We start from the raw sequence: 16,093 nt of genomic DNA on the forward strand, positions 1-16,093 counted from the left end.
ATAGAATAGAAATAGAAAATTAGAAGCTTACGACATTCGAAAAAGAGCAAGAAAAGTAAGAATTTTATTCAAAATCAGCCAATTTGAAACTTTTGTTTAGATATTTTATAAGAATCAATTTAAAATTTCACCAAGGCAACAACGTAGTGGAACCGCAGTCTATGTTGAGAATATGAAAAGACCACTTCTCCAAATTATATAACGGCGATGACTAACCGAATTCCGCTGTAAGGGAGATAGAACCACTCAACCTAGGCGACGCAGATCAACAATTCCGCCTACCCGACCTTGACGAAGTGAAGATAGCTATATCTAAACTTAAGTCAAACAAAGCTGCTGGAGCTGACGGCATCGCTGCCGAACTATTCAAAGCAGCAGGCGATTACTTGGTAGGGAGCATGCACCAACTTATCTGCAAAATATGGTCGGAAGAAAGCATGCCCAATGAGTGGAATCTCAGCATAGTTTGCCCAATACATTAAAAAGGAGACCCTCTAAATTGCGCCAACCACAGAGGCATTAGTCTCCTTAACATTGCATATAAGATCCTTTCTGACGTATTATATGAACGTCTGAAGCCGTTCGTCAACAACCTGATAGATCCTTATCAGTGTGGCTTCAGACCAGGAAAGTACACTTTCGACCAAATTTTCACTCTTCGGCAGATCTTGGAAAAAACCCAGGAGATTCAAATTGATACCCACCATCTCTATCGATTTTTAAGCCGTGTATGACAGCATCCATAAAGGAATAGCTCTACAGAGCAATGTCTAGTTTTGGCATCCCTGTCAAACTTATCCCTTTATGCAGAATGACGATGGAGAATGCACGCTGCTCTATCAAGGTCGGAAAAGATCTAACCGATGCATTTGATGTAAAAAAGGTTTTAGACAAGGCGATGCACTGTCAAAACGAAGAATAACTCTTGCCAATCGCTGCTTCTTTGGACTTAGAAGGCCATTGAGAAGTAAAGTCCTCTCTCGAACATCTAAAATCACCATCTATAAGACACTCATCATCCCGGTTCTCATTTATGGCGCTGAGGCCTGGACCCTGTCAAAGAAAGATGAGGGAGTCTTAGGATGCTTCGAGAGAAAAATTCTTGGGTGATTTTTGGTCCCGTACGCATAGATGGAGAATGGAGGAGAAGATATAATGACGAACTGCACGGGCTGTACACTGTACAGTGACACTGACCTAGATGGCTGGGTCATGTAGAGCAAATGAACATCAACACTCCAGCCCGGAAGGTCTTCGAATCCAATCCCGAGGGACGGCGCAGTAGAGAAAGACCGCGACTCAGGTGGCGCACTCAGGTGGGTGAAGACCTTAACCAACTTGGCGTGCGAAACTGGAGACAGCTAGCTAGGGACCGAGCTGGCTGGTCCGCCCGAACTATAGCGCCACCTTCTTTTTATTCCAAGAACTTGATGTCATTACATACTCGTAAATATTATGAATTGTAATTACATTTTTTGACAAATTGAATTTTGTATTAAACAATTTTCAATAAAATATTTAAGGAAGAGAGAATAGATTTCAAAAATGATCACAAATTTAATTAAAAAAAAAACTACTTGATGAATTTGCATAGCTTCAAAAAACCCTATATATGGTGATAGATTCAGGTTGAAGTCGGATTCGAACTAAAGCCAGTGATAGATAGATACAGATTCTATTGAAATTTTTGTTCATTATAGCAGTTCTATATTTAAGCGCAGTTTTGCAAAATTCGTAAGGATTGACAACAATTTTTTTCAAAAAACTTATCACTTGATCTTCGGACAAAAAGTTTTTTTCTGAATACATTCCCTCAGATTTCTCTGAGAATCGGGCATTCTCCCAAGAAGTGGACATTGTCCTCTTTTTCTATTAGGTTGCACATATTACACTCTGGGGGTAAATCAGGTCTGTGTGGTATGAAATTTAAATCTATTAGTTCGTTACGTAGTCTGACCATCATAGAAATCACACGGATATTATTGGAATCCTTAAAATAGTTATTCTCTGCTGTAAATTGTTCTGTTCGAGGAATTAAACGCATCAGTAATATATTTAGCTTTACATTTCTCATTAATCTTTAAAATACCTTCATACAAGATGTTTTTAGCAAGATCTTGCCACTCTAGATACTAACTGTTTTGATCTTGTATGGCTTTTATTTTTTTCACGAACCGTAAATCATTCATTTTAAAAACGTTAAGCAAGAAGTGCGCTTGCAACTTCAATGTTTTTATAAAGAAAGGAGAAAGACCCGTTTCCAGAATTATTACATAGTTTGGGGTATTTTTCGGCTAATGAAATATTCTTTTTATAAAGTGCGTTAAGAGTTTTTCAACCAAATTGTAGGTACTTTTTACATCCCCATACCTGCGAACCAAATAAAAGTATGCTCTCAGCTACTGCTTCAAATACTTAAAACTTGCTTCTATGTGCTATACACTTATTCATGAAACATTGTTTCCAGGTCATATTAATAGCAGTTTTCGCCTTAATCAATTTCTCCTTTAAGTGTTTATCCGCCTTTGCTCCTCTATATAGGTGCTCAAGAAAGCGACCAAACTTCAATGATATCCCAAGACTATACGGCTTATAGAATAGTGCACCTCTATCGATTGTATCAAAAGCTGCTTTAAAATCGATAAAAATGCATACAGCTTTTTCCTTTGTTTCAAAAAGTTCTCTGCCAAGCTCCTGAATATAAAAATATTATCTATTGATGAATATCCTGGTCTAAATCCAGCCTCGAACTCCCTCAGCAAGTTTCCGGTCTCAATCCAACTAACAAGACGCTTATGCATCATCGTTGTGAATATCTTGTAAGATTAAAAAGGAAATCCCTCTGTAGTTAGCTGCATCAAATAACGATCCTTTTTTGTGGATTGGAAATATAATAGCATAATTTTCCCTCCTAAACTGTATTAAAAAGTTTTAAAAGGGGCTCTCTGAGCAGACAGTCTCATACTTAAAAAATTCCACTGGAATATTATTCGAACCGGCTGTTGGCTGCTTTTCCATCTTTAAGCGTCTCCAGCGTTTCTTCCAACTCGCTAAACGTAAATGCACATTTTAGAGAGTCGACTACGAATCCAGGTACTGCGAATTGCCACTTTTTCGGTGTTATTACGGGAAATGGGAAAGCATTACATTTAAAGACAGTTTTGTGGCGATAGTAAAAACGTTTTCCATTCAACTCCCTAGCCAGTTCCCACAAAACAGCGGAGTTTTTACAAGATGCTAATCGGACTGCTTGCTTTTCTTTTTTCTTTAAAACTATTGGTCTCTTTAATAATCCTTGATTGGAGTTACGGAGGATCCTCAACCACGCTAATGATATTTTACGAGCTTTTAGATATTCTTCGTTAAACCAGGGTTATTTTTTGTATTTTATATCTTTTGGTTGAATACCAGTCTATAAATGAATCATATAGTTTGGGGACCAAGTGGGTATTCTAAAAAATCTTTTAATAAAGTAACGTAGACACTCCACTGTTTCAAACGGTCGGTAACCCCATGTTTGTGCTCCATATAGAAGAATGGTTGTTGCAGTTGCACGAAATATCACTTGCTTTGCCTTTGATGTATGTGAAATGTTCTTCTTATTTATGCAGCTGCTCCAAACAGAGCAGATAGCACGCTTTGCACCTGCTAATTTGTCTTGAAGATGTTTTTTCATATTGGAATTCAATGAAATCAACACTCGCAGATTTATCTAGGTTGACAGATAGATTCCAACTCTTACAATAACTTTCTAATCTGTTGATCATAAGCTGCATGCCTTCAACTGTCTCTGTGAGGAAAACGTTGTCATCTGCAAATAATAACCCTGGAATTTTCATTTGACGGAGCTCAATTCCACCTTTAACAGCATCTGCGATATCATTTATGTATAAGATAAACAGTAGTGTGCTAAGAACGCACCCTTGCTTTACTCCTACTGTTGTTTCGAAATCTTCGGAAAGACATTTTCCATCCCAGATACGAGCAGTATTATTATGGTACAAAGCTTTCAATACATTTATCATTTTTGATGATATCCCTAGCATATATGTATAATTTATAGATGATTGCTTCACGTGGTATGGAGTCTAAGGCTGCTTGAAAGTCGACAAAGAAAGCATAAAGTTTTTCAATCCTATTTTTGTATATCTCTGCTAAGCTTAACAACGAAAATATTTGGTCAACAGTCGAATAGCCTCTCCTGAAGCCAGCTTAGAACTCATGCAAAATATGATTCTTCTCCACCCAATGAGTAAGCCTTTCATAAAAAACGAATGAGAATAGTTTGGCGGTTGTGTTCAAAAACGATATACCTCTATAATTAGCTGGATCTTCGAAGTCTCCTTTTTTATGAAGCGGATATATAATTGTTTTCAGGAAGTTATCAGCTTTCTCAAAGATTGAATGTTATTACGACTAGGTTTTTGAACTCCGGTGTACAGTTTTTAAAAAACTTAAACGATATTCTGTCTTCACCTGGTGCTGGCTGGTGAGAATTGTTCTGCGTATGAAGTGAGTTTTGAGCTGTTCTGCAGAAAGACTAACTGCAATACAATTTCTTTTTCCAAAACTCTGTTGGCGATGTGGCTTCGTTAATATAATCTATGTTTTTTAGATAATATGCTTTTTTCTTTGCAGATCATAGGTTTTTAAAATGGATATTTGCTGATGCATAGTTTCCTTATATAAAGCTGTTATTTATTTTCCGAAACAATCGTAAAAATGGAAAGGAAATATTTCTTACTTTTCTCCATTCATCATCAAACCACTTTTGCTTAATTTGTTTGGTTTTGTAAGCCAGATTGTTAAACTTTGGGGCAGCGGTTTTTATTATTTCAGTTAGTTCTTCGACTTTGATATTTTCATTCGAAGCAGTTAAAAGCTGAATTTCGTTGTTTAAATTTCGTTGAAAAATCGCACGATGATAATAATAATTTTGGAATTAGTTCAAGTTGTGTAATATCAGTTTTCTGCGGCCAGAAAACTTAAACAGTACTTCTAAGGGCATATGATCGGAAAAGGGTTTAATCGCTACTCGAAAATCACTTAAATGTGTTAGCCAGTTTCCAGATAAAAAGCAATAATCGATAACTGAACTCGCTGAACCTCTTATAAACGTATATTCACCAAGCGAGTAACCACCGCAGCTCCCATATAAATATACTATAATTCAGTTGTGGCATAATAATTTAGGCACTGCCGTGTCTTTCCAATCACGCTGATTATGATTTTTGTTACACAGCTCTGTACTAAAACGTTTCTAAATTAAAAAAAACTTCAATTTTTTCTTTATTGTGCACCCATTATAGTGAATATCATTTTCCTGAAAACTCAAGAACCTTAAGAGTAGTTTTAAAGTAGACAGTAAAGGTGCAAAAACTGAGTTATATAAAATGGTATATAAAATGGTTTTTGAAATAAGTATGAAATAATTTAGCATTCAAATTTAGCAGCAGTTTAAAATTAATTCGGTTGAAAAATTTGAAAATTCAGATTGTAAGCAATTTGTTTACCTTGTAATTTTAGAAAAGAATCAGTCCACTTAAGGTATTAAGAAAAATAAAAAAGATAAACGCCCCCGGGTGGGCTCGAACCACCAACCTTTCGGTTAACAGCCGAACGCGCTAGCCAATTGCGCCACGGAGGCAGTTGAAAATGAAATGACAAAATTTCAACATTGCTAGTTTAAGATTTTGATAATAATTGTAGAATGTTCTTAAGCAAAATATCTAACATAGGTTCTAGCACTGATAAGCAATAATGTCATGAAATTATATGATAAGGGTCGACACAGTAGTTAGTCCTAAACGTGCCGTTCGCCCCAAAATAATAATATTTATTTGTGCAGGTTGGTTTTGAAGGGTTTTGGAGGCCTTAGTTCGAATTCGACTTTTAAACCCATTTATCACGTCAGGCTTTTCAGATGCAACCTTTTACAATTCCAAAGAAAATCTTATTATTCGTGATGATTTTTTCAAATCTACAATCCTTTAATTAAATATTCCGTTTTAATATTTTCAGTGTTTTATTTATTTAAAAAAAAAAAACACTATTAGTTATGTAGGCCTACACTTACCCTACATTAGCCTTTTAAGAAAGCTAAAGCATTTATGCGAAGACGATTCTTAGCATGCGAATTCATAACGGTGTACAAACTATTTCGAATTTGCAGTCCTAAAGTTGTAATATCATGTTTTTGAAACATATAGTAAATTTAAAAAAAAAATCTTGCAAGCTGATATTTCTGAAGTTAAGCAAATATATCTAAAACCAGCTGACCCGACGAACTTTGTTCCGCCTTAATGGCAATAAATAAGCAGATTGTGTTTTTTTTATTGGAAAAAATACAAAAAAAAATTAAATAACTACATTAATCATTCATTATTATTTCTGTATTTTAGTACATAGGTTGCTCTTCACTTAAGTACCTTGTGATACACGACATTTTTTGTTTTATTATCAAGCGCAAAAACAAACAACGCAGATGGTCTTCCGACCCGTGAACATGCCACTTATAATTGACCATGGGAAAAACATGAATGTTCTAGATTTAAACCACAAACTTTTAAGGATTGGCCATGTGATTTGTTGATGGTCATGGCAAATGCAAGACGTATCGGAAATTGAAGTCTTTTAAATTAAAACGGCATATCGGTTGGGATCATCGGGATCCTCGGAATGAGAACTTCCTTACCTTTGAATTTTCCTATCATTATCGTAGCGTAAATTACATTGTTCATCAATTTACTAACCACCAAACGCGTACCGTTGCACAGTTTTGGTTGGTTTATGTTTCGAAGCATGATTACTACGGAGCCAACCTTTAGGCGTAAATTGTGCGGTGGTAAGCCAGGCACGTCCAAAGAGTTTAAAAATTCAATTGGATAGTTGGTGGCTTCATCTTCATTTGTGACGCAGTGAATAGATTTGAATGAATGCATTGTTGCAATGATCTTATTTTTAATTATGTAGTTCAGGTCATCTACATCTTTATTCTTAGCCGCTAAAATTGCTCGCTCACTCAACAATTCATTATTTTTGTAGTTAGAAATAATATTTGGAAATACATTGTTGATAAGTTCGTCTTTGATGAGACAAAATTACAGAAATTATTTGGAAATGATATTGATCCGCTCGATTCATCGACAGGTCCTTGACCATTACCGATAGTCAGCAATTGCTCCGAGAAATCTTCAGCAGATGTATCATCAAGCAATGTAACTCTCATGTTTGTTGTCAGCTACAGTTTCTTCACATAGCGCCATAGATTTGACGATTTGAGGCAAGCGTTTATTTCATCGGCAGTCGTATTTGGAATTACTGGCAGTATTTGGCGGAAATCGCCAGACAGTAAAATTATTGCTCCTCCAAAACATCTCGAGTCATTGCGTAAATCTTTTAATGTTCGGTTAAGTGCTTCTAATGCACGTTTATGCGCCAATGTGCATTCGTCCAAGATGATGATTTTCGATGCCGCTAAAACTTTGGCCATTGCTGAGTGTTTTGCAATATTACAATAGTTTGAAGATTTAACGGTAATTTGAATGCTGAATGAGCCGTACGGCTTCCTTCTAACAATGTGGCTGCTATTCCAGAAGAAGCAACTGCAACCGCTATGTTGGATCTCGCCCGAACAGTTGCTACAACTAATGACATAAGGAATGTCTTGCCAGTTCCACCAAGGGCATCTAGGAAATATAAACCACCATTTTCATCAGCGATTGCCTTCATTAAAGTATCATAAACTTCCTTTTGTTGGTAATTCAACAGGCGTACATTCCTTTGAACTACTAAATCTAATTCCTGGTGATCATTATCAATATTAAAACTATTTCTATTATATATTTCTAATAGAAATAGTTTTAATATTGATTTCTTACAAATATCAAATTGTCATCCATACGTCATTACATAGCTGTCATTTTACGTCAGTTACATAGCTGTCATTTGCGTTTTGTTATTCCAAGTCTGATTCTTTTTTGTTATATGTACCACGTTTTGTAGTGACTGACGTTTTATGTCAAGTCACTGTTATATTCAATTAAATATAATTGCTGGCAACACCAAGGTATAACAATTTACTTTATGTAAAACTTATATAACAACAAGATAAAGTATCCGCTCTCTCTGCCCGGCATCCAACAGGTTAACATCTTATTAATTATTAAGTATAGAAATATAAAATAAGTACATTGTAAAAGTTAAACAAATAAAACTAACAAACTTGAAATATAAAATAATTGGCGACGAGGAAAATAAGGACAACACTTGGGACAAGAACAAAATTAAAAAAAAACCTGGGATTGCGAAGATAAATTAAGATTAGTTTCACATCTGGGTTATCTGATGACCTCGACATCATCTCCATTGGAAATTTTAAAAGAAGAAGAGGACCCATCTGATTCCGAAGTAAAAAGTGAAAATCTTCAGTCAAAAAAAGAAATCACACCAAAGACAAATATGTCATTTCTTGGAAATATAAATGAGTTTGCCCCTGGTGAGGATTTTGTGGCGTACAAGGACAGAGTGCAGCAATATTTTATTGCTAATAAAATTGCAGCCGAAATACAGACTCCAGTGTTCATTACTTTGGTCGGTTCAGAAGTGTATAAAGTGCTTAAATCTCTGGCCGCACCAGCATTACCAAGCTCCAAACCATTCACCGAATTGATAGGTTTACTAGAGCAGCACTATGCTCCCAAGCATAACAAGAGAGCCGAACGATTCAAGTTCCAAAAAGCGAAGCAGGAGGACGGTGAGTCAATTTCCGACTTCATCATAAAGCTCAGAAATCTAGCTGAGACATGCAGGTTTGGAGACTTTATTGACGACTCAGTGTCAAATACAGCCAGCTTGCGAAATCTGGCATTAGAAGATGCTCTAGTGGACAAATTTATCGTGGGGCTAAGGAACGATCGTATTCAGCAGAACATCTTAACAGATGACAGCCGCACGTTTGATAAATGCTGTGAAATTGCGTTAAACATGGAGATGTCTGAGAGAGAGCAACGATCAATGCATCCACGTGGCAGCGAAGTTCATGTCATAAGGGAAAAAAACAAGGCTGTCACAACTCAAGTTAAAACAAAACAAAATAACATGAGAAGCAATCTTAACAATAAATGTTCGCATTGTGGAAAAAATCATTTTGAACGAGACTGTCCAGCAAAAAATTGGAGTTGCTTTAAGTGTAATAGAAGAGGGCACACTGCAAACATGTGCTGGGTTGGTGGCAAGCGTGATGGTGGAGGAGCTGGTGGCAGTAGCAGTAGCAGAAAAGATGGTGGTGGAGCTAAGCGGAGCGTAAGATCTATTCAGGTCATCAACAGTGTTAAAGCATCAGAAAAAGGGCTCAAGGTGGAAGTCAAACTGTGTGGAGTGTCATTTCAAATGGAGGTTGATACGGGAGCAGCTATGTCTGTTATATCTTTTATTGAACTTAGAGATAAGTTACCATATATTTCTATTCTTTCTAGTGATATAAAAATTTGTACCATTTCAGAATTTGAGGTTAAAGTTGTGGGCAAGGTGGAGCTGGACGTGGAGTTTCAAGGGACTACTGGAAAATTGGAGATCGTGGTAGTAAATAGCCCAGCTTTCACACCACTTTTTGGTAGAACGTGGTTGGATAAATTTATTCCGAGTTGGAGGCAAAAACTTTTGTGTAAAAGTGAGTTAATTAATTATATAGAAAACAAAAAAAATGAAAGTAGTACATGCGATGAGCTTTTATCGGAAATTAGAGAAAAATGTCCATGTGTCGTTTCGAGTGATCCTAATCAGATGATAGTGGGCTATGAAGCCGAAATAAATATAGAGCCAGATGCTGTCCCCATCTTTTGTAAAGCGTATATGGTTCCATTTAGGTTACGTGAAGCTGTTAAGGTCGAGTTAAATAGACTTATTTCTATAGGCACTCTTGAACCTGTCAACCACAGTAGGTGGGCATCACCAATAGTGTGTGTTCCAAAACAGAATGGTGAGATTAGGTTGTGCATTGACTGTAAAGTAACAGTCAACAAATACATTCTTTTATCGCATTATCCGTTAAATAATGTTGAAGATATTTTCGCAAATTTGCCAAACTGTTCAGTTTATTGCGTATTGGATATGGCTGGCGCCTTCCAACAGCTTGTGTTAACTCCAGAGTCGCGAGAACTTTTGACTATAAACACTGATCAGGGTCTTTTACAATACACTAGGCTGCCGTTCGGTGTGTCATGTGCTCCTTCAATATTTCAATCGGTGATTGATAGAATTTTAGATGGCATTCAAGGTGTATGGGCGTTTATTGATGATGTCGTCATTGGAGCAGAGTCTGTTGAAAAGTGTAAAGAGAAACTATTCAAGGTTCTTAAAAGGTTAAATGATCACAAAGTCAGAATAAATTTAGCTAAATGCGTATTTCTAAAACCTACAGTAGAGTATTTAGGTCATATTATTGGGAAAAATGAAGTGCGACCAAATCCCAAAAAGGTAGAAGCTATTACAAAAGCTCCTTGTCCTACAAATGTTAAAGAGCTTCAATCATATTTAGGGCTTTTAAATTTCTATCGAAGGTTTATACCTGATTTGTCAGGAAAGTTAAGGAGTATGTACAATTTGCTACAAAAAAATACAAAATTTGTGTGGAATAAAAGTTGTCAGGAAGAGTTTAATAGATCAAAGGAACTTATCGTAAAAAATAATGTTCTAGAACTATACGACAAGGATAAACCAATTATAATTAGTACAGATGCAAGTCCATATGGCGTTGCAGCAGTACTTTTGCATGTCGTTGAGGGTGTAGAAAAACCGGTGTTATTTGCAAGTAGTACTCTAAGCGATTCTGAAAAGAATTACTCACAGTTACATCGAGAGGCTTTGGCAGTTATGTTTGCGGTGAAGAAGTTTTTTAAGTATATTTATGGCAAACACTTTGTAATCTATACCGACAACCAAGCCTTAAAGGAGATATTTAATCCAAAGAAAGGCACTCCTTCGGTCGCTGTGGCAAGATTACAAAGATGGGCAATAACGCTTTCAACTTTTGATTATTCAATCAAACATAAACCTGCTAGAGAACTAGCATTTGTTGATGCCTTGTCACGTCTTCCTATTCCAGGTACCACGGATGTTGAAACAATTTGCATTAATTCAATAAATTTTTTTGAAGAACTTCCTGTGGATAAAGAGTTAATTCGAGCTGAGACGAAAAAAGATGTAGAACTTTCTCAAATATATGAATTTATAAGAACCGGGTGGCCAAAGCAGGTGAATCCAGAGTTTAAAGTTTTTGTTGCATTCAAAAATCAGTTAAGTTTAGAAAATGATTGTGTATTTTACAGGACAAGAATTGTCATTCCATCAAAATTAAGAATGCAGGTGCTTAAATCAATCCATAGTAATCACAATGGAGTTGTTATAATGAAAAAAATGTGTCGGTCATACGTTTGGTGGCCGAAAATTGATTCTGATGTTAAACAATTTGTTGCGTGCTGTGAAATTTGTCAGGCAACTGCTGTTGTTCCAAAAGAAAAAGTTGTGTCCAGTTGGCCTAGTTGTTCCTATCCCTTCGAAAGAGTACACTTAGATTTTTTTATTTTGAAAGTAAGACTCTACTTTTAGCTGTAGATGTATTTAGTCGCTATTTGATTGTGGTTATAATGAATGGAACCTCCGCCAAAAACTTAATCGATAAATTAACTCATAATTTATTTTCAATTTTTGGATTTCCCGCTGAGATTGTCACTGACAATGGACCCCCTTTTGCATCGTTTGAATTTAAAAGTTTTTGTTCAAATAGTAAAATCAAATTAACGCATAGTCCAGTTTACCACCCACAGTCAAACGGGATAGCGGAACGACACGTGCGAATTGTAAAAGGCGTGTTAAAAAAGTTTTTGTTGAGCTCAAAAGCAGGTTTATCACTGCAAGAAAAGATCGATTTGTTTTTATTTAATCATCGAAACACTCCAAATTCGGTGTCCAATGAAACTCCATCTGATCTAGTTTTTTCTTATAAGCCTAAAATATTAATGGATAATTTATGTAAAAATAATAATATTGATAATAAAAACAGAGAAAAGAAATTAATTTATAAAAAGTCAAAATTTCTTAAGTATAAGACTTTGGAAAAAAATAATTTAAAAAAATATAAAGTTGGGGAGGATTGTTTATATAAAAACCACATAAATGAACTCAAGAAGTGGGTACCATGTACTGTTAAAAAAATCTTAAGTACTGTAAGATATATAGTAAAAATTGGTTTTCAATATAAAATTGTTCATGTCAATCAATTGAAAAAAAATAATAAAAAACCAACGTTTAGTTATTTGTACACAAACATTCCTAAGTCTTATGCTGGAAAAGATACTATTATAAATGGTACTGATTTGTCTCATTTGAATAATAATTTAGTATCTAAGAATATACCTAAAACCAACCATTTAAAAAATGCAAATGTTCAACAACGAAGAAGTAATAGATCTAAGAAAATTGTAAATTATTATAAACGGTAAAAAGATATTATTTGTTTTTAACAAAACATTAATGTTAATTTCTTGAAAAAAAAAAAAAAATAGAAACAAATGAATTGTTGAAACTATTTTGAAATTGAATTGTAGTATCCTAAAAAATATGTATATATGTATGTATATATTTTGAAAACATTTGTTTGTATATAAACCTAATTTAAAGCTGGGAGGATGTTATATTCAATTAAATATAATTGCTGGCAACACCAAGGTATAACAATTTACTTTATGTAAAACTTATATAACAACAAGATAAAGTATCCGCTCTCTCTGCCCGGCATCCAACAGGTTAACATCTTATTAATTATTAAGTATAGAAATATAAAATAAGTACATTGTAAAAGTTAAACAAATAAAACTAACAAACTTGAAATATAAAATAGTCACACGGGAACGCTGTCGAACGGGATAAAAAGTATCCTATGTCCGTCTCCTGGCTCTAAGCTACCTCCCTACCAATTTTCAGCCAAATCTGTTCTGCCGTTCTTGAGTTATAGGTGGTGTAACTAACACGACTTTCTTTTATATTTATAGATTGAAGTTCGAATTCCTAATCAGCACCAAAAATTAGGTCTTAAACGAATCATTCAAAACCTTAAGGGAATTATAGTAAATGTTTTTCAAAACTTCAGACAATAGGAATTTTCGAAAACTAACTTTAATACTAAAATTAATTAATCTGTTACTCGGAGATAAAGATCTGTAATTTGTACAATCATTATCATAACGTTAAACACGGTTTTATGTAGGTTTTTAAATTTTCAGAGAGGCATATTTCAAAAAATTGACCGAAATAGGGAAACAATAAGGTGACATCAGGTAATCAAATTTTTTTTTCCTGTAAAAGAATTCTTTGAATTGTGTGTGGCAAGAGGAGAGTAAGAACTTTTATCCCGAACAGGGTTAAAAGCATCAGAATAAAGAAAAACGCATGGTTTGATTCGAGCTGTAAAAAGATTACTAGGGTCAATAAGGTAAGTTTAAGGTAAAGAGGTTACTAGGGTCAATAAGGTAAGTTTCCGTTGTTTTAAAGCCAAACCAAACCTGGGAAAACCGGAATAAGTTCAAGCAATCCCGAAAGTCCGGCAACGCCCATTTTCGCTGGACCAAATTTATACACGATTTCACTTAAGTCCCTTCTTTCCAAGGTCACGGACACGATGATTAATTAATCAGCTCAAGGAATATCTGGAAGATCGAGAGCTTCTTAATGACCAACAATACGGCTTTCGCATCAATAGGTCCACTGATTATCTCAGAGTTCAGTAAATCTTTATATTGTTTTGGAGAAAGTAAGATTATTTCACTTGATATTTCACAAGCATTTAATAGGGTTTGGCATCAGGCCCTTTCATCGAAATTGCGTGCTTTCGGTTTTTATGAATCCCTACTTTATAAGATGATTAATCGGATCGTTCAATACAAGTACAATTGGATTGGTTCAAGTCTGAAATCCACAAGATGAATGCTGGTGTACCCCAGGGTTCTGTTCTATCTGCAACACTCTTTTCTCATTTTTATTAATGATCTCCTGTCCGCAACTTCTAACTAATCCAATACATTGTTTTGCTGACGAAAGTACTCTTAGCTTTACATATTCGTTTTCAGATTCACATCTTCTTTGGATGTCGAACTGCAACGAAAACATGTGACAAATTTATTAAATTCCGACGTACAGCATTGTCCAGTGGGGAATAAATAACCTCGTAGAATTTAATGCTTCGAAGACTCAATGCTGTCTTGTATCGTTAATGCGAGATTTACCCCCCCTTGCCATTCATGGATAGCACCTGCATCTAGGTGTAACACTAACCACTTCATATTTAAGATGACAACATTTTTTGCTCCCCCTCTGACCTGGCTGTTATCTACATTCTTTAAGAATTATATACGTCCAATGCTTGAATATATATCTCCCATTTATGGGCTGGTGCTTCTGCATTTTACATAAGCACCTTGGACAGTATTGAAAGTAAGGCATTTAAATTGATTGGTGAAAATAGCATCATAGGACCATTAACGTCACTTGAACATCGTCGTAAAGTTTCTTGCCTCACCATTTTTCCTGTTATTTTAACGGTTTATGCTTTTGAGAAATATCCAACTGCATTCCTCCCCTTAAACAGTTCAACCGTAATACTCGTGCTTCGTGGAATGCTCATCATCATCATCATCATCATCATCATATTAATACAAAATAATCTTTACATTAGGTACAAGTTCATAAAAATTTGTGCTTTGTATTGCAACGTAAAAGTCCCTTTCCAATATGAAAAGAAAACCTTTAAGAGGATGAAGGATCTTATGATATATATTTTGTGTACGTACATAGTATTGAAAAAAAAAAACACAGATTTATGAAGTTCAGCTTCATTTGAATTAAAAAATATGATCAACTGACATTTCAAGATTAGGAAGATTCAGACAATATAAGGGACTTGAGAGTAAGGCAAGTTTCTAGCAGCTGATTATGATTATGGCCAGCTGCATGAAAATTGCCTTCGAACTAAGGCAACTTTGTTGGAAAGTTGACTAGAAAGTTAGTCAAAAAAAACTTCCTAACTATCAAGTCAATTCCACTTCTGTCAAAATAACAGCTAATCATAATTTTTCATTCAACTGAAAGCTGAACTTTATTACTCTGTGATTTATTTATTTTCTGCAAAATTCCATGTGATGTTATATGTAAAAGGGTTCCTTGCCCAATAAGTAATATTTCTTTACAATACAAAATACAAGGTGTGATGTACTTGTAGCTTGCTTAAAGAGTTTTTTGTAGACAATAATGTTTTTGGTCTTTGCACGATCAACAGAAGGTAGAGATTTGTGATGTAAGGTTCAGAGTTTGAAATTGAAAACAATTAAAAAATTAAATAGTTTACTTTGTAAAATTTACGTCAACAAAATGCAGTTGACTGGAAATCAAGTTTCTTATGGGTCAGATTCAGATGATACAAGAGACATGAAAGTTAGGCCAGTTTCTAGCATCTGATTGGCCAGCTGCCAACAAATTGCCTTCCAATTAAGGCAGCTTTATTGGAAACTTGACTGGAAAGTTAGTGAAGAAAAATCTCCTTTACTATCAAGTTAAGTCAACTTATGTCAGAATGACAATCGATTATGTTTTTTTAATTAACTGAAAGTTGAACTTTATTTCTCTACGATTTGTTTATTTTTCGCACAATTTCATTTAATATTTTGAGTAAAAGGGTTTCTCGTCAAAGTGGAAAAGATATAAGTAATATTTCCTTACAATACGAAATGCAAATTGGGATGGACTTTTAGTTTTCCTGAGTTGTGTTTTGTAGACAATAATGTTTTTGCTACTTTTTGTTCGGTAAACTGAAGGTAGAAGTTTGAGAAGTAAAGTTTGAAGTTTATGACACTTGAAAAACTAACTAGTTGACTTGGTCAAAATGTACGTTCAAGCAATGCAGTTGACTGCAAATGAAGTGCCTTATGTTGTCTGAAATCAAATCTTTTATGGGTCAGGTTCAGAAGACACAAGGCATGTGAAAGTTAGGAGAGTTTCCAGTATCTGATTGGCCACCTGCCAAAAGGCAACTTTTTCTACTTAT

General features: G+C 35.0%; 2 protein-coding genes and 1 non-coding gene across 3 annotated transcripts; 1 reads left to right on the forward strand and 2 right to left on the reverse strand.

Moving 5' to 3' along the window:
- Positions 1 to 5,573: 5,573 nt before the first annotated feature.
- Trnan-guu (transfer RNA asparagine (anticodon GUU)) lies at positions 5,574 to 5,647 on the reverse strand. Its single transcript has one exon. It is a non-coding gene; the product is annotated as a tRNA-Asn (tRNA).
- Positions 5,648 to 7,240: 1,593 nt separating this feature from the next.
- On the reverse strand, positions 7,241 to 7,731 carry LOC129949272 (ATP-dependent DNA helicase pif1-like). Its single transcript, XM_056060629.1, has 2 exons — positions 7,563 to 7,731; positions 7,241 to 7,494 (listed from the first exon to the last, which is right to left on the reverse strand). Exons 1-2 carry the CDS (start codon positions 7,729 to 7,731, stop codon positions 7,241 to 7,243), a joined length of 423 nt encoding a protein of 140 aa, XP_055916604.1.
- Positions 7,732 to 8,346: 615 nt separating this feature from the next.
- Positions 8,347 to 11,372, forward strand: LOC129949278 (uncharacterized protein K02A2.6-like). The gene is made up of 2 exons (XM_056060643.1): positions 8,347 to 11,253; positions 11,328 to 11,372. Exons 1-2 carry the CDS (start codon positions 8,347 to 8,349, stop codon positions 11,370 to 11,372), a joined length of 2,952 nt encoding a protein of 983 aa, XP_055916618.1.
- The last annotated feature ends 4,721 nt before the right edge of the window (positions 11,373 to 16,093 follow it).

Source organism: Eupeodes corollae, chromosome 1 (genome assembly GCF_945859685.1).
Source record: "Eupeodes corollae chromosome 1, idEupCoro1.1, whole genome shotgun sequence".
Lineage (NCBI taxonomy): Eukaryota > Metazoa > Arthropoda > Insecta > Diptera > Syrphidae > Eupeodes > Eupeodes corollae.